At 36.8% G+C, this 22,552-nt stretch overlaps 2 protein-coding genes across 3 annotated transcripts in view; one reads left to right on the top strand and one right to left on the bottom strand.

The window, feature by feature from the left end:
* Positions 1-22,552, top strand: part of Taf4b (TATA-box binding protein associated factor 4b) — a 92,681-nt gene that overhangs the window by 63,785 nt on the left and 6,344 nt on the right. The window contains exons 14-15 of one of the 2 annotated variants that reach the window (XM_052156040.1): positions 2,682-2,786; positions 3,603-4,003. In XM_052156040.1, coding sequence (XP_052012000.1) covers positions 2,682-2,786; positions 3,603-3,665 — 168 coding nt within the window. In that variant the 3' untranslated portion in view covers positions 3,666-4,003. Of the gene's footprint in view, positions 1-2,681; positions 2,787-3,602; positions 4,004-22,552 lie in introns of those variants that run through there. The other variant, XM_052156039.1, reaches the window with a different exon arrangement.
* The window catches only part of Ss18 (SS18 subunit of BAF chromatin remodeling complex), a 250,263-nt gene that overhangs the window by 224,352 nt on the left and 3,359 nt on the right, over positions 1-22,552 (bottom strand). The window lies entirely within an intron of this gene.

Genomic DNA, 22,552 nt, shown 5'->3' with positions numbered 1-22,552 from the left:
ACTAGGTCTCCTTATGTAGCTCTGGAACTTTCTCTGTAGGCCTGTTTGTTCTGTCCTCAAACCCACAGAAATCCACATGCCTCCTAAATGCCACACCACTATGCACAGCAACTCCGAATGATTCTTATATATTACCAAGTTTAGCTGCTAGAACATCAGCCACAGCCCTCAGTAGATCACATCCTCTCTGTGCCTACCCTGAGTAAATACTCCTAGATTTGCAATTTTCAGTGGTACTAGCCTCTTCTTAATCACTACTAATATCTCAGTTCCTACTAATCAACATCAATTCTTCTAGTAAATCAAAGGTTTCACTTCAATGGTGCTGGTCTCTTGTTAGTAGTCATGGCTGATTCTTCAGGTTAGATTCTGAATGTCACATAAATGATCTCAGCAGTGTCTGTGCTTCTCTCTGAAACTTCCTTCACATGCCAGACCTCCATTATCTTCTTTGCTCTTCGAGTCTTCAAGCTCCCACAATGATCCATTAACCTCTGAGTTTTCATTGGCTTTTCTAGCCAGAAGTTCCAAAGTCCTTCCACAATCTTCCTAAAACACATGGCCGGATCAGTCATACAATACCTCATGCCCTGGAACTAATTTCTGTTTTAGCTAGAGTTTTAAAAAGCTGTGATTAAGACCGCGACCACTGTGCCGGATGGTGGTGGCCCACGCCTTTAATTCCAGCACTTAGAGGCAGGCAGATTTCATTGATAATTTAGGTTTTCTGTATATATAATCATGCCATTCTCCTGAGTTTTTTCCAGAGCTTCATGTTGTCATCATCTTCAATTACAGATATCAAATCTGTATTAATGCCCAGAGCTTCCTCTTGTTATAGTTATGTCTGATTTCTTTGTTTTGTGCTGTTTAAATAGAATTGGTTTTGAGAATGTGTTATAACTAAAGAACCAATTAAAACTATGGCCAGTTTTTCAGATGTTTTTGCTTGTTTGTTTTGTTTTGGAACGTGGGAAGGAAGAGTTATTTTTACACAGTCAGTTTAAAAATCTTCCTTGCAAGGTGTTGGAGGGGCCCCTTATTTGGTATGACTTATCTTGAAGATACCATATATCTATAGGGGAGGCCTTTAAAATATATTTTTATTTAATTTGTGCCGTAGGGTAGATTGACAAGAACCAGGCTTTTTTTATTTATTTATTTATTTTTTTAACATAGAAGTTCTGGATTGTGGCAGCATCAGACTCTTGACTAAAGTTTTTATTAAAAAGGCCAGCAGCAACAAAAGATTTTATAACATCTGAAAACCCTTACCTAGCAATTTATTTATAAGAAAGCCACAGCTTAAAAGGATTTCTACCCTATAAATTTTAGTGTGAATACAATATTTCTTAGTTTACTTATTTTGATTATTGGTTTTCTAAATATATTTATACTACTACATTAAAAAAAAACTTAGCAAATAGCGTATATTCAACAGGATTTTATTTTCATAGCTTCGGAAACTAGGCGATTTAAGGTGAAGATGAGAGCTGGTTTGTGAGGACCCGTTCATGATACATGGTCCCTGTGCAATGCTCTTCCCCTTAGCTTTATTGTAACATGTTTGATCTTTGATTACCTGTTCTGTTTCCTAAGAATGTTTCTAGTATAAGTTTTTCTTAGTGGACTGACAGTCTTAATCCTGTTGGCTATCACTATCATTCAGCCTCAACAACTTTTTTTTGCCTTACCCAGCAGTAGGATTTCATAAAAATTTAATGTTTTTTCTCTTCTAGAAAAGCTGAAGGGTTTATGCAGTGATATTTTATTTTTACTTTGTCATTATAAAAATACATCACTATTTCCATACATAGTCACTTTGAAATCCTTTTTCTTTTCTTTATTTTTTTTATTTTTATTTATTTGTTTGTTTGTTTGTTTGTTTGGCTTTTTCGAGACAGGGTTTCTCTGTGTAGCCCTGGCTGTCCTGGAACTCACTCTGTAGACCAGGATGGCCTCGAACTCAGAAATCTGCCTGCCTCTGCCTCTCAGGTACTAGGATTAAAGACATGCGCCACCACTGCCCGGCTGAAATCCTTTTTTCAATAAGACCTCTTTGGTGGATCCCTTCTGTATTGTTGCCCTAAGATTGAAACTTTATGTCTTGTAGTTTTGGCCATTCTAGGGTAAAGTACATCACACGAGATTTTTACCATTTAGATAAATACAAAATAAATCCATGAATGTTATTTGCGAATGTTTTTATAGAGAACATTGATCTCTGATTTCTGGTTCCACCATGTCTTTGGGTGACTTCTATGAATTGTCCTACTCTCTTAGACCCTCACTGTGCATTTTTTTTCCTTTTGAGTAATCAGTAAATACCCTTTTAGTGGCCTGAGAGTTAGAGAGTAATTTGTAAGTCATATAGTATGTTAGAGCTGTATATGCTCTGTGATGTTGCTAACATTGTGCTGCTTTCCTTTTAATCAAAGGTTGACTGTAGCTTAAACAGTACTTCCTTTCCCCTGAGCTCTGTTTCTTCTGTGTAAAGATTACGGACTAGGAGCTAGTGGAGTCAGGACATCAGGAATATGCCCTTGGCTTGGAAAGGAGTCAATATTTATTTTAGTCTATAATTTTATTTGGTAATAAATACAGAAATTGCTTTTGTGATCATTTTCTTTCTCACTGAGCATCTGTGTAAACACTGACTCTGCCTCCTCCCCATCTTCTAGTTGCAGCAGTTGGAGCTCGCCCAGATCCAGTACAGAGCTGCTAATCTCACAGCTCTTGCAGCTATTGGACCACGGAAGAAGAGACCACTAGAGTCAGGAAATGAGGTACTGATAATAGTGGTTGCTGTTGTTGGGTTTTGTTGTTGTTGTTTTTGTTTTTATGTCAAAAACATAAACCAAAAAGAAAACAAAGGTAAGAGGCATGGAAATCATCTATCTTGTTCTACATGGTATTAAACCTTCTTTTTTTCTGCTTTGCTTTTTTTTTTTTTTTATAAAATCTTTTTTTCTGCTTTTTTTTTTTTTTTTTTTAATAAAATCTATTTTGCCAGTTCTTTTCAACACAGTCTTTGTTTCTAGGTGTGCCATTTCTGATTTTAAAAAACCTATGTAACTTTTGTAAATATACTCATTTTCAACATTTGGGAGGGGCGGGGAAGTGGTTATTGTATGTAGTTTGGGGCATGTAAATACAGGTGACTGTAGTGGAAAGAAGGTGTCAGATCCTCAGAAGCTTGAGTTTCCAGGTTTTTTTGAGCCATCTGACATAGGTGTTAGAAATTGAACTTGGTTCTTCTTCAAGAGCTGTATATACTCAAAGGACTGATCCATCATGCTGGGTCCTTTTCTGATATTGTTATGTAATCGTCCTTTTGTTTATCTAAACCCATCTTATCTCCTAAGACTGCATTAGCCCTCTTATTTCTGAGCACAAAATATGTTTATATGGCTGTCTTAGTTTGGGTTTCTATTGCTTTGAAGAGATACCATGACCAAGGCAGCTGAATATTGTAAAGAACAATATTTATTTGGGGTTAGTTCAGAGGTTCAGGCCATTATCATCAAGGCAGGAATAATGGCCATGTCCAGGCAGGCATGGTGCTAGTGAAGGAACTGAGAGTTCTTCATCTTGTTCCAAAGGTAAACAGAAGACTGACATCCAGGAAGCTAGGAGGAAGGTCTCAAAGTCTACTTCCACAGTGACACACCTACTCCAACAAGGCCATGCCTCCTAATACCATCACTCCCTGAGCCAAGCATATTCAAACCACAATGGCTTATTTATTATTTTTTTCCTAAATTCTGTTTTAAATTTTTAATTATTTTTTGCACATTTGTGTATGTGAGTGAGATATGCACACTCATGTCAAAATGCACATAGGAAGTCAGACAACAGCTGACAGGGCTCAGTTCTCACCTTCCACCTTCTCAAGGCAGGGTCTGGGTCTCTCTTGGATCTGTTGCTGTTGTGCTTACTGCAGGTTATCTGGCCTGCAAGCTGCCAGGATGCTCTAGATGTTCTAGAACATCTCTACCTCCCATCTCCCTTTCAGAATGCTGGGATTACAAACATGGACCATCATATCCTGAATTTTTTTGAAACCTGTATATATGACAGTACTGTGTTTAAATGAATCATAATTTATTCAACTACTTCTCCAATAAATTTTTGCATCATTTTTCAGGTCTTTGCTTTCATTGCCTCTTAAGAGTTCCTTTTATTTAAATTGTTGTGTAAGTGAAATTCTGGAAATACTAGGTTAGATTTACTAGAAAAACTCAGACATACAGAAAGTTAGAGACTATTTTTCTTTTTCCCAATGAATTATGCTTTACAATTAAAGAAACAGAAACCTTTTCTATCATTTTCTTTTCTGTTTTTCTGTTCTTTAGTCATATAAAGTTGGCTTCTTTGTTTGCTTTGCTTTATGTTTGCTTTATTTTTTTTTAAATCAGTCTTCCATTCTTTTAGGTTTATATTCTCTTTTATAATCTCTATCTCTTGTTTCTTTTTGTTTTATTTTGATATAAGTTCTCACTCTGTAGCCCAGGCTAACCTTGAACTTGGATCCTTCTACCACAGCTTCCTAAGTTCAGGCATTGTAGCCGTCCTGGCTATGAAAGCTCTGCCTTAATTAGAATTACCCTGAAAGCTTCAGGTCTATGGTTTTTTTACCTTTTCTAGCTTTTCTCATAGTGTTGGGTATTGAATTTATGGCTTTGTGCGTTCATCCAGCATTTCTTTCTGGTTCAGTGAAGTGAACTTCTCTCTTCTACCATGTTTTCCCTGTCTTGATGACTTCACTTCTCTGAATCTGAGATTGCATGAATCTTTTCACTCTTAAAAAAAAGAAAAATGGTTTAGGCTTATTCCTAAATCTCTAAGAGTTTAAATGTAGACTAGCCTGTACATACCTGTCATCTCAGTGGAGTTCATGGCCATTCTTTCTTACATAGCAAGGTTGAGCTAGCTGTGGCTGTATAGTGAGACATTGTATCAAAGAGGAGGGAAAGTTGTTAATGTGCCTTTAGTTTTATTTCCTTGCTCCTAATAACTAGTTAACACCATTTATTCAGTAATTCTTACCTTGCTGATTGGAAATGCCATCTTTAACACATATAATTTTAAATCGAATGCATTTATATTTGTATTAGTGTCATTTTTACACACTGTGAACCTGTCCTAATAGAATTTGCTATGAATATGAAAATAATTTGTGTCTGCTGCATATTGTTATTGAGCTCATGAAATGAAGCTAGCTAGCATTTGGGAGGAAATTTTTATCCTTTAAATGAACGTGAATTTTAATATTTACTTTTGGCTATTGGCTATATTATTGGGCAATACAAAAAGGCTGTTCTAATGACATGTATCTTACTTAGTTAATATTGGTAGTTCTAGAGATTAAACGTAGGGTCTCACATAGTCTGTCAGTGGTGGTACACCCTGGATTGCTTATCTATAAATAGTTTAGTACCAAAACCTCTTAAAAACCATCTGGACCATTTTAAGTGTGTAGGTTTAGATTTAGTAATTTAGTAATCTAGTAATGTTCATTGAACATACATTATTGAAAGATCTTACATACTTGGTACATCTTGTAAGACTAAAACACTGTACTGATTAAACAATTTTCTATCTCTCCATTTCTTAAACCCCTTGTAAACCTCAGTCCACTCTGCTTCTATAAATCTAACTCTTCAGATATCACTCAGAAGTGTTAATTCAATGGTATTTTTCTTTTCACTACTGGTTTGAGTTAGCATAATGTCTTCCATGTTTCAAATCCTAATATACTTAAAAATATGATACGGCTAGTAGAGCAGAGAACTTGTTTTCTCTGATTAGAGCTGATTGTTTGTTTGTTTGTTTGTTTGTTTTGGATTTGGTATTTTTCAAGACAGGGTTTCTCTGTATATAGCCCTGGCTGTCCTGGAACTCACTCTGTAGACCAGGCTGGCCTGGAACTCAGAAATCCGCCTGCTTCTGCCTCCCAGAGTGCTGGGATTACAGGCATGCACCACCACCGCCCAGCTCTGAGCTGATTCTTAACTATCCTAGCATTTTCTGTGGTAGGTATTCAGATAGAATAATCAGAATAAAAGTTAGGGTCTCCCACTATTATTAATAATGTATGTATTTAGTAATGATTGTAGTAGCTTATTTTCCCCCCTAACTAAGCTATTAGAATACATTGTTTGAGGGCAATAGCATGGTAAGGAGGAAGAGGATTTTCAAATTTATTAGGAATTTTTATGAATAAGAAATAGCAATAAAAGAATAAATGAATAATGATGCTATAAAAGAATCATGCTTTCAGAGTCCTTCCTACATGTTTTCTTTGTCCTTTTTGGTTCCCCATACCTGGGCCCCCCAAAACACAAGTGATACAGTTAGTTCTACCTTAGGAAATACCTCTAGACCTATGGAGAATGGGGTGATCTTATTAGACTGTACTCTATTTTAAATTAAAATACACCAGGATTCTAAAATCTGCCAGAATTTTATTTTGCATTTGGTATGTGTTAAATATGATAATAAAGGGATAATGATAAAACAACAGTGGTCTTTCAGGAATGAGGTGTATTTGGAGAAAGGGCCTTCAGGCCATGATGGGGCCTCTAGGTAAGAGGTGAAGCTCTAAACCGTAAGCAGAGCAATATATGAGAAACATGACAAGAGCCTTATGCTCTCCTTAGATGGAAACAGGAGCTTCTTCCATTTAAAGCCAGGAGAGGAGCTTCATAGAGAATGAAAAGAAGAGAAATAGAGATGAAAGGAGGGAAGAGAGATGGACTTTTTTAATATAAGTTTTCTGGGGTCTGGTGGGTAATTTCACATCATATGATTTGGTTCAGCCTGGAGTATGTGACTAGGAGCATGGAATAGCCAGGACCAGGTTAAGAACATAAATCAGGGGCTGCTGTTGGGACACAGGACAAAGAGCTTTCTTAACTCTGTTAGGGAGAATCTGCAGAGAAGCATAGCCTGATCTCTACAGTCTGTAGATCTGACTTTTTAAAGAATGAACACTGTCATAAAGACTGGGGCAATCATACAATTATTTATATATAAGAAATAAACTAAACGTTTAAAAAAAAAACCTGAAAGTTACCTCTGAAGTAGACAAAAGTAATACAAGTAAAAGTTGAAGCAGATAAAAGTAACAGAGTATTTTATATGTTGGAGAAGGTTCTTTAGTTTTATTCATTCCTGACCCCTTGAGATAGCTGAGTAAAGCAATGGACATTGGTTTGACAAGTTAGTACTGAGTGTTTGTTATTTTAAAAACTTTAATGACTTAATTGCTTTTTTTGTTAGCAGTTGAACTCAGGGCTTTCTGTATGCTAGGAAGCCACTGCACCAATGAGTTACAGCCTCAACCAGAAAAATTGAATTTTATTCTTCTGAAAGGAGAATAATATTTGAAGCGTCATTAATAATAACTCCAAATTAATAACCCCATTACACTAATTTGGAAAAAAACTTTTCAGTCATAATGGTACAAACTCCTTGTTGTTCTGTACTACAGATTCAGTGTTTTAGCATGTTGTAGGCATTTAATAAAGAATTGCTAATTGGAGTCCCAGAACTACTCTGGTTTTGCGAAGAAATCTGTGAAATAGATAATGTCTGCACCCCACCCCCATTAATCTTTACAGCAGTGTTCTTTCCACCTCTTATTCCTGTGATTTCTGTACTTTGTAAATGGCAGCAAGCTACTTTAGTACCCCAAAATGATACTTTTTATTTTTCAGACATGCATAGAAAATGTGCAGCATGATTTCCTGCTCATAACCAAAAAAGAATTCAGGACAGGCTAGATCTTGTGTCCTGAAAAGGCCTTGATGGTGCCAAGTTGGATAGAGTTCTATCTAACTTTGATGTGTCCATACTAGGAGGGAGGGAACATCAGGAGACAAAAAGCAATGAAATCCATTGCTCATTGACTTTTCATTCAGTAGTACATAGTTGACATGAAATGTCCAGATTTATTTTCTCAGGGAGTACAAATAGTAGCCACTTTTTATTACCATCTGCTTTCACTGGTAGTCTAGATTAGTTTTCTATATGTTCCTCATATATATAACATTAAATAAATCCTTAAAAACCTTTTCTCCTCATTAGAAAGTAGTGACTGAATAAGCAGTAAGGGTTGGGCAAATGTTTCAGCTGGTAAAGGTACTAGAATTCAAAGCCTAATGGCCTGAGTTTGGTCTCCCAGGACTCAACAAAAAAGCTTGTTGTGACACACATCTGTAATTCTAGCACTTCTACAGTGTGATGGAGACAAAGACATCCCCTGGAAGTTTGTGACCTAGACAGCTATCTGGTATGTTTAACTCAACAACAGTAATGAGACCCTCCCTCAGCAAAGTAAAAGGCAAGAACCATGCCTGGAAACAATCCTCTGATTTCTGCTTGCACATACATACACACTTACATGCATGCATGTGTGCATGCACACACATGTACACCTTTTTTAATTTAAAGAAATAAGCAATGAATACAAGAGTTATACTCCAAAGATATTTTAGAAGGAAAAAAGTCAAGATGGTATGCTAATAGTGTATTATATTGTTAAATTGGTACTGTACTTCCCAGAATTCCTATGTCATACAGCCTCTGGTTAGAATAGAGGTGCTTTTAAAATTATTTTACCAAGTACTGGTCAGAAATGTGTGCCATTAGCACTGTAAAGGAATAGAAGCATAAAGATAAGTTCTTGAGGTAATTCTCCGGTCTAATTAGGCTACTTTCAAGTGGTTTTGAGGACAGTGGAGACATAGATGGCGTTCAGTAACAAACAAGGTACTTTTTATACTTTGCACACTACAAATAGTAAGTCTGGCCTAACAAAAGCAAGTATAATGGAATATATTACTTCCTTCAAAGTATACTGAAGTTCTTACATAAGAAAGAAGTTATAAATTCTGAGATCAGAAATGGCAGGAGGAAGTTGAAGCTCCTGTTTACCCTAAAAGAAACTTTGATATCTTTTAGTCAACTGCACAGATTTCTTGTAAGCAAATCCAAAGCCTATAGGGATTTTAGTTAAAACTAAATTCAATATCCAACTGGGTAGCTGCTTTTTAAGTTAACATTTTAACACTTTTTGGGGGAAAGGATGGAAAACAAAATATTGGAATGGGGATGTAAGTAGATTCCCATTAAGTGGGCACCTTGAACAACTCAGTGCTTTATTGCATTTAAACCAGTCCTTCTAGCCCTGTGTGAAGGTGGTTAGTCAGTTATGGCTTCTTTTAGCATGGTTGTTTTCTAAAGGTTGAGTGATCTTCCTTAGAACTGGCCCTTGCCTCTTAATGCTTTTATGCAGTTCCAGTAGTCCCCATAAGGAGAGATGTGTGATCCATGAGAAGACAAACTCAGTGCTTCTTTTTTTGCCTGGGGTTGCCCAAGAGATACTCCTCTAAGAATAGATTTGAATTGGTGGGTTCAAAATAGAAAGACTTTATAGATTGAATCAGGCCAAATTAATTGATAGAAGCTTAGCAAAGATTTCTGATAGGTTTAGGGCAGAGTGCTAGGAGTGGCTTGAACAAGTTTTCTGGTTGGTTAACTTAAAACTAGATATGTAGGAGGTCCATACCAAGCAAAACAGAATGGACACTAGTACTCTATTTGTTTATTACAAGTACTTGTTTACAGAGGCTGTAGAGATTGAGAAGCATGAGGGCATGTGTCATGTTAGTTGTTTTTTTGTTTACTTGTTTTGTTTTGTTTTTCTCATGTAGCCTAGGCTGGCCTTGAACCTGATCTGACTTAACAAAAGTAATTTTGTTATGTTGTTCTTGGTAATCTACTTTTTATTTTAATGATCTAATCTATACATTTTCCAAGTCATAAATGCTACTTTATACATTTTATTGCACAATTTATCTCTTGTGTTAAGAATGTTTCTAGTGCAATGTATGATACTTTTTGTAATTAAATGTTTAGCCAGGGTTTTGACTTTTATTCTTTCAAATATCAGAAATAGAATTGATAGTAAAAATGGATATTCATAATTAATCTTTTTAAGCCAAGGAGATGGCTTAATAGTTAACTGTCAATCTGATGACTTTAGTTTAATTCCCTGGATGCACATGATGAAAGGGAAAACCTACTCCTGCAGCTTGTCCTCTGACTTCCACAGGAGCACTAGAGCATGCCCCTCTCCCAATGAATGAATGAGCAAACAAATCTAATTTTAAAAATTGCATGGTTTGAGACTCACAGGTTGACTCAAGAGGGAAAGGTGTGTTAGGTACAGTAAGGTTTTCCAATTTCTTGAAAAGTTATCATCTAAAAATTAGGTTTCTTTTTTGAATCAGTGCTGGATTTGTGCTCTGGCCTTTTCTGACTTTTAGCTTAAAGAACTGTGACATGGATACAGACAAATGGTAAAAGTATTGTGTTCCTTTTAGCAGTTTACCATAGGTGCTTATGATTAAACTGAAAATTGGTGTAGTCTAGAAGAAAGCTGAAACATCTGTATAGAGTGGTCTGTGAACCTGTTGGGATCCTGCTGCTCTTGAGGGCTTCATTGTTAGCGCTCCTATGCTGCATTAAGTGTTTGGGGTAAGGTTCTCCCGAAGGCACGTAGTGTTTACATGTGGCATTTAAGAACTTACATTGTAATTTTTTCTTTGAAAGTGTGTTCATTAAAGTTAGCTTAATGGTAAACTTATGCTGAGAAAGTTGCTTGCTTTAAATTACATAGCTTTAAAAATATTTTTGTGAGCTATCTGGATCCCAGAAGTATTTCTTGAAATACTGTGTCTATCTTATTATATGGATATTTTTTCTGTAGTTTAGAATGACACTACTCTGACCCTGTAGCATTCTCATGCAATTCATTATATTGTTGTGAGTGTTCTTTAGTGCTTTGTTTCAGACTCTGCTACTTAGCTCACACTTCACTTATTTTTTTAAATTATGAATTGCTTGTTATATAAGATTATCTGTAATAAGTATTAGGTTTTAAAGGGCTTTCCAAAATGATAGGTAAGTGTTAATTAACAGCAGATAGCATATATTGTCAAAGATTACTGTGCATTGCTTTCCTTAATTGAAATGACAGTTAAGTTCCCTGTGCTATTGCCCAAATAGATGTTTAAGTTTTTAATTAATGTTACCTGTTTAAAAAAAATTGTTTGCATGCAAATCAATGAATCTATTTTAGATATGTTTGTAGAAGTAATTTCAAAACATTAGAACTCCTGTTTTTATTTTATCCACAAGAATTCCAGAGTATTGAATGGGAAAAAATAATTTGAGTTTGAAATATTTATTTGAGCTTATTTTTTGTTTTAACAGTACCTATAAATCTTGGGCTTTACAGAGTTGTTGATACTTGACTTATGAACAATGAGTTCACCATTTTAAAGTATAACTCAGTAAGTGTCAATATTTTCATCACAAAGAGCAATTATCACCACTCTAACCTTTGAACATTTTTGTCATACTAAACCAGTAGCCATTAACTATTTGCTGTTAGCTATTCTGCTATTAGCAGCAGCTAGTCATCTGTACCCTCCCTCTCCTGTTGAATGTTTGGAAATATGTGCAGTGTTATTTTGACACCACAACTCTGAATGTCATTTTGTCACTGTGATACTATGACTTCCTTCAAATATGTTATTAGAATTTGGTAGGTGGGCGCCACTAAGTGAAGCATTGAACAGCGTGGGGTCAGGTTCACCTACTTAGCTGCCCAAAATTCTGTTGATATTCCCATTGAGAAATACATAGTTCAATGTCTCAATAACACTTGGAGGTATTACCATATTCTAAGTTGGGGTTTGTTTGTTTGTTCATTTGTTTTTAATGATAGGGCTCCTGTAGCCTAGGCCGGCCTTCAACTTGCTATGTAGTAAAAGATGTTCTTGAATTTTTTGGATCCTCCTGCCGCTTAATAACTGAGATTATAGGTGTGAACTCCCATGCCCAGTTTTATGCAGTGCTATGGATCAAACTTTTATATACCCTAGGAAAACTTTCTGTCAGCTGAGATACATTCCCAGCCCATAGTCTAGCATTTTATAGGATATTCCAGATAACATTTTGTTTTGTTTTGATTTAATGTATAAGTTTTCTATGTAGGTATTTGAGTAAACATTTTTTTAATGGTTGTGAATGTAAAATTCTACACAATGGAGTACTATTCAGCCATTAGAAACAGTGAATTCATGAAATTCTTAGGCAAATGGATGGAGCTGGAGAACATCATACTAAGTGAGGTAACCCAGTCTCAAAAGATCAATCATGGTATGCACTCACTAATAAGTGGATATTAGCTTGGAAAACTGGAATATGCAAAACATAATCCACACATCAAATGAGGTACAAGAAGAACGGAGGAGTGGCCCCTGGTTCTGGAAAGATCCAGTATAGCAGTATAAGGCAAAACCAGAACAGGGAAGAGGGAGGGGTGGGTGGGAGAACAGAGGGAGGGAAGGGGGCTTATGTGACTTTCGGGGAGTGGGGAACCAGAAAAGGGGAAATCATTTGAAATGTAAATAAAAAATATATCGAATAAAATTTAAAAAAAAAGAAGAAGAAGAAGAAAGAAAGTACACTCCTGTCAGTGCTGACCAGCAGGTTATTGTTTGAAGACTCACACATTTTGCTTAGTACATATAATGTGACTATAAACATCCTTGTAAAAGTATGTAAGTAAGTAAGTAAGTAAGTAATAAGGATATCACTGTGGGGAAAAAACTCAGTCCATGCCTTACACTGGACAAGAAAGTAGCAAAAAGGGTCAAAGACCTTAAAGGGCAAAGTTTAGAAGCTTCTAAGAAAAGCTATGAAGCTTCTAAAAAAAAAAAAAACAATAACATAGTAAAGTTTTGTGGAAGGCTTTCCATTTCTCTTAGGTAAGAACTTAGTGTAAGTATTGGAGCACAAAGGAGAGACAGGTTTAACTTTCCAAAGAGCTCTGTGTGATTTTCAGTGGCTTGGCTATACCACTTCAGATTTCTTTGAACAATGTACTTTTATTCTGCTGTCTTCAAAGAAATAAAGGTTTTAGTTATCACAAAGTCTAACTCACACTTTTATGATTGGTAATTTTTATTTATTAAAATATATGCTTTGTCTCATGTTTGTAAAACTTCACTATGTTATTGTTATTTTTTTTTAGAAGTTTCATAGCTTTTCTTAGAAGCTTCTAAACTTTGCCCTTTAAGGTCTTTGACCCTTTTTGCTACTTTCTTGTCCAGTGTAAGGCATGGACTGAGGTTTTTTCCCACAGAGATATCCTTACTGTATCTTACTTACTGGAAAAATCCTCCATTGCATTCTACTTATTATCATATATCTTATGCTGAAAAAAACATTTAGTATATTAACTATAGATTGATTATCTTCTGGAGGTCAATGAATATAGCCTTAACCTCTAGGGAGTATATCTATGGGAAGATGGTGCAGCCTTTAAAAGAAATGACCAAATAGGTGGTCATTAATGGTGTGGCTTGAAGGGAGCTTGGGGGGCCTTGCCCCTCCTTGTTGTCTTGCTCCATGACCTTGAATTGAAAGGATTCTGCTCCATCATAGGCTACTAGCATAGCGTGCTGCCTGGCCATGATGCGAAACTAAACATTCTAATTTATCATGGCTCGGATCCTCAAATTTTGAGCCAGTCAACCATTTTTCTCTACATTAGTTGATTATCTCAAATATTGTGTTAAGGCGGCAGAAGTTATGTTCATGTATACACATATATTTTCTATTGGAATATTTTTCTATATCTATTATTTTTATATTCTAGTTTTTTCTTATTAATTGATTAGAAGTCAACCTATATGGATCTTCTAATTTTTTTTAAAAGCTATTTTGTGTAATTTTATATGAACTCTATGCATTTACATGAGTTTTAGACTCTTCAGTGTTATAAAAATGCCTGTGTGGCTTTTTCCTCAGTCACGTTGGCATTGAATCTAGAGATAATTTGTGGGGAATGAACATTTTACCTTTTAACCCATGAGTATTGTAGCCTTGTTGATTTATGTCGACCATCATAATTTTTCCTATAATATTTTAGTTTCCTCTAATTCTGTCATGACTAGAATTTGCATAGTTTTTCTTTTTCCATATATGTAAATTGTGTTTTTATTTATAGTAGGTCTTTAAGAAATTGGGTTTTTTGCTCCTCTATATTATCATTTGAATTAGTCAAGTACATTTTAATAATTTCACTCTGTATTCTTTTTCTTTCTTTCTTTTTTTACCTTTTTAGATATACCATTTTAAAAAGTGGCATCTGTTTTTTTTTAAACATAAAACATGCTTTTTTTTTTTAACTGTTGCCAAGGTTGAGTTAATATCATTCATTTTACACAGGAGCCCTCCCTCCGAGCCACTACCCATATACCCTCCAATCTTTGTACTACTGCTGCTAGCTTTGAACCCCCTTTGTTGTAGACTGCCATTATTTAGCCTGTAATGTGTGCATCACTTAGGAATGGACAAGCAGCACTTGTGTTTTTCTCTCAGTCCAGATAGTGTTATAGGAGTATTTTCCATCCTGTAGGGAGCTCATGAACTCTATAAATAAAGCTACATTAAAAAAAACAAAACAAAAAAAAACTATTAGTAAATCTATACCTTTAGTTGTTCAGCACAACAGCTTTCTTGGTTCTTCTAGTATGAAACTAAGCCTGCTTGTTGATATTTCACTGTCAGTTTTGTGAAGAAGTTTTAACAAAAATGTAACATAAAACTGAGATCCAGACAGTTTACATGAGTTTTCTAATGACTTTTAGAAAAAGTCCTAAGATGTATTTTTGTACTTGGCCACTGGAGACAGTCAAGTTATTTCAGAGTTGGCTGTTATTTGGCCATTTGATGTTCTTATGTGTTATATTACTTGGCTGGCTGAACTGCCTTCTCACTATTTTGAGAATGTAAGGGGGAAAAAACTGTAAAAAAAAAAAAAAAAAAAAACCTTTGTTTTGGATAAATTCCATCTGATGGTAGCTTGGTGGGAGGAAGTAGATAAAACAGTTTTTAGAGGACTGGATAATATTTCACAAATACACCCCCAAGAACTTTTCATTTTTCTTCCAGAGTTGTTTGGCTTAAAGCTGAGAATAGCAGCACAGTTTTGACTCAGAAGGGCCAAGGAGTGTGGTGATTCGATTTTAATGCTCATTTATACTAGCTGTGTGATTGTGTGGCACTGGGCCCTACACATAGCAATCAGATCCTTCTTCAGTGACCGTAAACATCTTCATAGGTCACAGTCATCCTCTTCAGTTCAGTGAGTGGCAGGTTTGAGATAAAGGAACAGCAGGCTTGTAGTTTGAGAAGAATCCTAGGAAAATGCACAGATTGCAACTAGTCTAGAAGTGGACAAGTTAGTACTTGTAGGCTACCTGACTTCAGTCATTAAGCATTTCAGTGTTAGAACTTGGGAATAGGACAGCTGGACTGGCGAATATGACTCCAGGAAGAAAGCATACTATTTGTCGTTCACTGGCCACATCATGGGGAGGATTACTTCTTCCATAATCAGTATTTTGTGACAGGAATTAAAAAAAATGAGAGACAAAACTGGATTTATTGTGGATGTAAATGTCTGTTTATATCCTTGTATATTTGTATTTGGTCCTATAGATTTTTAGTCATTGGAGCATTTTAAACAGGAAAATCATATTGCCAGATGATTGTTTTAGAACAGTTATTCACACTCCAGTGTCCACCCCTTGTCAACTTTACACATAATCATATCTCCTTATGTCCTGCTTAATTTCTAAATGAAAACAAGAAAAGGGTCAAAATTATGCCTATCATGATGTAATTGTATCATGTACAATTACAGATGTCATAATTCTGCCTCACATGCTACCCTTTGTATAAAACAAACGCAATATTAATTTTAGAATAGGTGGCAATGTTCTTCTAAGCATTGTAAACTAAAATATAACCACCGGTACTCTCTTAATTGACGTTATTTTACATGATAAATATTCAGTAATAGAAAATAGAAATATCTGTACAAAATACCTGCTCAACAAAATATGACAGAAAACATTCATGTCAATTATAATCTTCATTTCAACAGGTTAAAAAAAGTTCTGCTTCTTGACCAGCAGAGGGCAGTCAGCCTCAAAGTTCAGTATGTTCCTCTGTGTTCCCCTCAAGGTTTAGAAAGTTTAGTCTTTGGCTTTTTGTTTTGTCTTGCTTTTGTTCTTTATCTTTTAGCCAGGGTCTTGTGTAGCCTAGGCTGGTGTCCAGCTCACTGTGTTGATGTGGTTGACATTGAGCCTTTGATCTCCCTGCTTCCATTTTAGTGCTGAATTTACAGGTATGAGCCACTAGTGGTGCCTAGTCCAACCCAGGGCTACCTGCATGATAGACAAGCACTCTAACAACTGACTTGTATCTGATTTGAAAGCTTAGCCTTTTGGACATAAGGATCTGAGTGTTGTTGCATTGGGTTGGGGTGGTGGTGGTGGTGCTATGTATGAAGTTGTGTTCACGGGTTTGCATGCTCATGGTCCAGAAGATGGCTGTTCTGTTCTCCATCCTAGTCACTTGAGAGACATACTAAACTGGACTGTCCAACCCTAGTAATCCCACTTGATTTCTATTTTCCTTCAGTTTTCCTTTGGGGGCTGGGAGCGGGAAGGAAAGGAGAGGGAGGGAGGGAGGAAGGAAGGGAGGGAGGGAGAGAGAGAGAGAGAGAGAGAGAGAGAGAGAGAGAGAGAGAGAGAGAGAGAGAGAGAGAGAGAGGAGACTTGCTTGTGCAGCAAGCTCTCTTCCCTATTGAGCCAGCTCTAGTAAAACTTTTATTTATCTTTACTCCTGGGCTCAATGTTTATTGTAGAACCAGATCCCAGTCTGATCCCTAACTCCCACATGTAACCTTTGTTTCCTCCTTCAAGTTTATAAAAATTTGTATTCCACCCTAAGAACTATGAGAATGGTTTAGCACTGTGCCTTAGTAGAAAGTGGGCTGAGAATCTGAGAAGTGTGTCTACCATTACTTCCATTCTGCTCTCTTAAAGATGCCCCAGGGGATTTTTTTTTTTTTTTTTTTGGTTGGCTGGTTGGTTGGTTTGCTTTTTGTTGTTGTTGTTTTGTTTTGTTTTGTTTTTTTTTGGTTTTTTTTGTGCTTGGTTGTTAACTGTTAAGGTTCAGAGAACATTTGTGTTTTCTTAGTCTTACAATCCAGGGAAAAGTAGCGAAGAGGTTTATTTTCTAGTTACTTGGCGTGTACAGACTTTGTATATGTGTGGTTTCATTGAAGAAGTGTAGGAAGGGTGTCCTTATCTGTACCTGTGTCCTTTGTCCCCCTGCTCCCTGCAGAGTGGACATTAGTATGTATTTTAGCTTTAAGTATTGAAAGATCCACTAAAATTTGAAGAGTTTACTGAGAAACAAGAGAAACATAACAAAATTTATTGTTTCTCTAAATTTAGTGAGTTGGTGATTTAATAATAACTTGAGAGAATGGGGTACAGGTGGTAAAATTTGATTAGGAGAAAGATTCTGTCTGGAGCTAAAGTTATATATACTTTGTCCTGATTGTAACCATTCAGTGCCTCCCAAATGACCAGTTATTTCATTAAGATGATAAAGGTCAACATTTAGAGATTGCATCACTTAGAGACATGCTCCCAATGCTCCTCTCATTTAGTCTTCAAATAGATCTGGGGTTGGAATGGTATTGCTGTTAGTACCCTTGTTTACAGCATAAGAAACTGAGGCACAGAGAATTTAAGTCGTTTGTTTAAGATTGCTTATGAAATTAACAACTGGTGCTGTTTCTGTACAATATCATCCCAACATAGGTGCCTGTGACTCAGTACTTGAACTAGACCAGAGTATGACTTAGCAATGGGGACAGGTCATTACTGACAGCTTCTCAGCCTATTACAAGCAGCTCATGAGCCCGCCCCACTCCGTGCTTCTGTGAGTTCTTGTGTCCTGGTCCTGTCTTGTCCAGGAGACACTGTTTTGCTCAGGTTCTTCCTGACCTCTGACTTTTAGGGGTTTTCCTGCCCTTCTGCAAGGGTGGTGACATTTGGATGAAGGTCCATGTGACGTGAGAGAAGTGTGGCAGGACTCCTGGAGTCACTCTGGCTACCCAGCTCTTGTTTTGGCTTCTACTTGGTGTAGAAGTGATATAAATTATGGAAGGGTTGAAAGGCTTTTAAAGATTGTATCTTATGCCACCTGCTCCAGTATGTAGATGGGAATAAAAAATTGGATAGCTAGTTGTTTTTAGTCATTCTCATTCTCTCTCTCTCTCTCTCTCTCTCTCTCTCTCTCTCTCTCTCTCTCTCACACACACACACACACACACACACACACACACACACACACACACACACATTCTTACAGCCCCATTCCCAGTCCCACCTCTCACACAGCAGATCCTCATCCCCTGGACATCATCCCACCCTGACACATAAGTCACTGCACTATTAAATGATGTCATACCCTAAAGTGGTGCTCATTTTCTCCTTTTAAGAATAAAAGGGTTTCTGCTGTTTCATTATGGAAATAAGCAGCTTCGTTCTATGATACAGTTCTAACAAATCAGTGAAGCAAGTTTAATTGATGTACACGGTGCTGACACTAGGTTTGGTTAGGCATTTGGTGAGTTGGTTGTTTCTACATTTTAAGAATCCATATAAAAGATTATCTTCATGTGAGAGGTGGGTTGGGAAGCCCTCTGTTTCAGAAACAATGCACTCTCTATAAGAGCCTATTTTTTCTTCTATATTCTCCCTGAAGTACAATTAATTCTTCGGCCTTAGCACTGTTGAACTAAGTGAACTTGGGAAAAGGACCTGGTGGCATAGAGGAAAAGGAAAACTAAGAGGCAGGTTTAGTGTTGATGAATACATGTAGTCATTCAATAACCAAGGTTTATCTGATTATTATGGTTTTGGCATGGTGAAACTAAACAGTCAGAACTGTTAACTATCAAATTTACAAAATCAGTAGGCATTTATTTTTCATGTAGTTTCAAGAATTTGGCTTTCTAAGTCATTCATGATTTGGGGGAAGAGAGTGAAGTTGTGAATTATGAGACATTTGTGGTGGGTTATAGAGTATCCCTTGGGGTTTGTTTCATTTATAACATTGCCTCAGGCCTTCCACTGCATCCTTTTGCAGTGACCTCCTCTTCAACCCTGGTGTGGCAGCTATAATGCAACTCTTCCCTTGTATCCTTCAGGCTTGTCATATGACAGATGTGAACTGTGACCCCTTTGTTCTTTAACCCAGATAATTGGGTCTCTATTTTCTTTATATTTAACAATCTTATCGTTTTTTTCTTCCCCTTCTTGCACTTTTTAAAGAGAGGGAATGGGATTTTTTGCTAGCAGTTTAATTTTTTACCACATCACAACATTGGTCCAGAAGGAACAAAAGCCCAACCATAAGCTGACTCAGTTTTTAGGCAGGGAATGTACCCACCGAGACAGTAGTCAGACTAATAAGGAAGCATGATGGAATGTTTGAAAATTACTGTCCTTCCAGCTCCTCGGATCCCCCAAGAAGAATCATTGCATGACTCCTGCAGGCTTGCCAGTTTGGAAACATGGCAAAAAATGGAACCATACAGTAGTTGTTCCTTTGTGCTCTGGATCTCTTTGTTGTTATAGCTTACTTCACTTATAATAGTCATTGTGTTTCCAGTTAGTATTATTGTGAATACTAGTACAAAATATAACTTATGCAACTTTTGGTAAAAATGACATTTTCATAGAAACAAAATTGCTGAGACATATTTATCTAGTCAAATTTAAAATTTATGTAAGATGGTAAACTTGGTTGCAGGCAGCTGTGTGAACACTGTTAAATATATGTATAGATTTAGAACTAGCAATAAAATATCTTTTATGATGGAAGAAAAGCCCTTTCTTGAGCTGGAAATATAGCTAGGTCAGGAAAGTTCTTGTGCAGTTTGCTCAAAGTCTTGTGTTTGAACCCAACCACCATATAAACCAGGCATGGTGGCATACACCTATGATCCTAACATTTGGGAAGTACAGACAGGAGGACCAAAAGTTCAGAGTTTATCTTTGGCTTCAGGGTGATTCGGGCAGCAACCAAAACTATATGAGATCCATCTCTCTATTCATCCATCCGTCTGTCCATCCATTCATCTATCTTCCATTCCTCCATCATCTCCTCCTTCTTTCTCTTCCTCCTTCCCTTCCTCCTTCTTTAGAATGCACTGAAGTTTTTTATTTATTTGTTTGTTTGTTTGTTTGTTTTGGTTTTTTGGATTTGTGTTTTTTGGAGACAGGGTTTCTCTGTGTAGCCCTGGCTGTCCTGGACCTCACTCTGTAGACCAGGCTGGCCTCAAACTCAGAAATCCGCTCCCTCTGCCTCCCAGAGTGCTGGGATTAAAGGCGTGCGCCACCACCACCTGGCTGAAGTTTTAAATAACTCTAATTCTTATAAACAAGATTGCCTGTCACTATCAATAATACGTTTTGCTGACTTCCTACTGTGTATATTTGTTGTTTCCAAAGCTGAATTGTTGAGATCATCCTGCAAAAATCATGTGAAAATGTTTTAGTGATAATAATTAGCAAAGTGTCAGCTATGGATGCCTGAGTAGCAGCTGTTGCAGAAACGGAAGACACCAGATCACTCTCTAGACTGCCATGCTTGCTCAGTCACAGTTCTCTACTTGGACATGCGCAGATCACACTCTGCACCCTTCTCCCTCATGGTCTTTCCAATGTTTCTCCCATTGCGTCGTTCATGTGAGCAAGTTTAACCTAATGAAAAATCTGACATGGTTAGGATATTATAGCCCTCAAAAATTAAATGTTATAAGAAACTTGTTTGACTGAGTAAAGCCTCCTGAAGCCATGCTGTAAATATCATGGAATTTGGTTGGCTGGTTTTGACCTTGGTGTTTTGTAGTCTGTGTACACCATGCCCCACACTGTCAAAACAAACCAGGATTGTGAAGGGAATCCTTAAAATTCAGTACAAAATGGGAAGATTTGATTCCCTTGTTACCTAAGTACCTCTCTGAAAGTGGATGAAACAAGCTTGCTTTATTTATCCTATCAAACTTACCAATCCTATCAAATAGGTTGTTTTTATACTTTAAGTTTTACAAAATTAATTTATTATTGTGTTTCTAGGGATCAAACACAGGTCTCAGGCTTGTGCCAAATGTACCTCTACCCATTGTGCCATCTTTCTAGTGTTGAAAACAAAATATAGTTTGAAAAAATGAAGTAAAAGGCAAAAAGGTTTATATGATCTGGAGAGTCTCAGTGAGTAGTAATTGTCTAGATTAGACTGGCCTTCCTCTGGAGGATTATCTTCATTATGTGATTGAAGATTAGAAGACATGCCCACTGTGGGTCGCACCATTCCCTAAGAAAGCTATCCTAAACTAAGCAAGGGTGTAATGCTTAGTGACAAATGAGTAAAGTTACATACATATCTCTGCCTCTCTTCTTCTGTCTGTAGATATCATAGCCATTTCTCTAAAGGCCCTACTGCTGTGACTCTCCTGCTATGATTGTCTGTAATCTGGAGGTTTGAGCTAAAGTACACCCCCCACACCCCTATACACAAATTGAGGGTTTCACTTTTACACAATAATCATTCTAAGAAATTCTTTGTGTGGAGCAAGCAAGATGATTCAGTGGGTAAATGTGCTTACTGCACAAATCCAGCAACCCTGATTTGATCCCTGGAATCCATGGTAGAAGGAGAGAGCCTAACTCCTGAAAGCTGTCCTCTGATATCTGCACACTCGATGTGGTACATGCCCACCAGTACTCATATATACCATATACACATATACGATAACAATTTAAACATCCTTGTAATTAATTAATTGTTTGGGGTTTTTTTGTTTGTTTTTTTGTTTTTGTTTTTGTTTTTGAGACAGGGTTTTTCTGTGTAGTCCTGTCTGCCCTGGAACTCACTGTGTAGACCAGGCTGGCCTCCAACTCAGAGATCCACCTGCTTCTCCCCACTGAGTGCTGAGATTAAAGTAGTGCACCACCTGCCTGGCTTTATTTTTAATTCTTGAGATTAATTATATTTCTTCCTTATGTTTCTTCCTTCCAAATCCTTTCATATATTCTTCCCTGCTCTTTTTAAAATTAATGGCCTCTCTTTTTTCACTAATTGTTATGAATACATATGTGTGTATATATGTATGTACATGTCACATATACATATACATATATATATACACACACACACATACACACATACACATACATTATATGTTTTTTGGTTTTTTTTTTGTTTTTTTTGGATTTTTGGATTTGGTTTTTTCGAGACAGAGACCTCACTCTGTAGACCAGGTTGGCCTCAAACTCAGAAATCCACCTGCCTCTGCCTCCCAGAGTGCCGGGATTACAGGCGTGCACTACCACTGCCCACCTATATATCTTCTTAAATATAGCCTATTGAGTCCATGTACTTCTTGTGCACATTTTCAGGAATCACCCCTTGGCACTGGACAGCCAGCTGGTGTGCTCTTTCCTCAGGTGTCCATAGTTCTTTGTGTTGGGTTGAGGTTTGGCCTGTTTATTGGTGTCATCATCACTCACCTTTAAGTCTTCATATTTGTGAGACT

This window comes from Apodemus sylvaticus, chromosome 13 (genome assembly GCF_947179515.1).
Source record: "Apodemus sylvaticus chromosome 13, mApoSyl1.1, whole genome shotgun sequence".
Taxonomy (NCBI): Eukaryota; Metazoa; Chordata; class Mammalia; order Rodentia; family Muridae; genus Apodemus; species Apodemus sylvaticus.
This window is presented reverse-complemented; position numbering and strand designations above follow the sequence as displayed.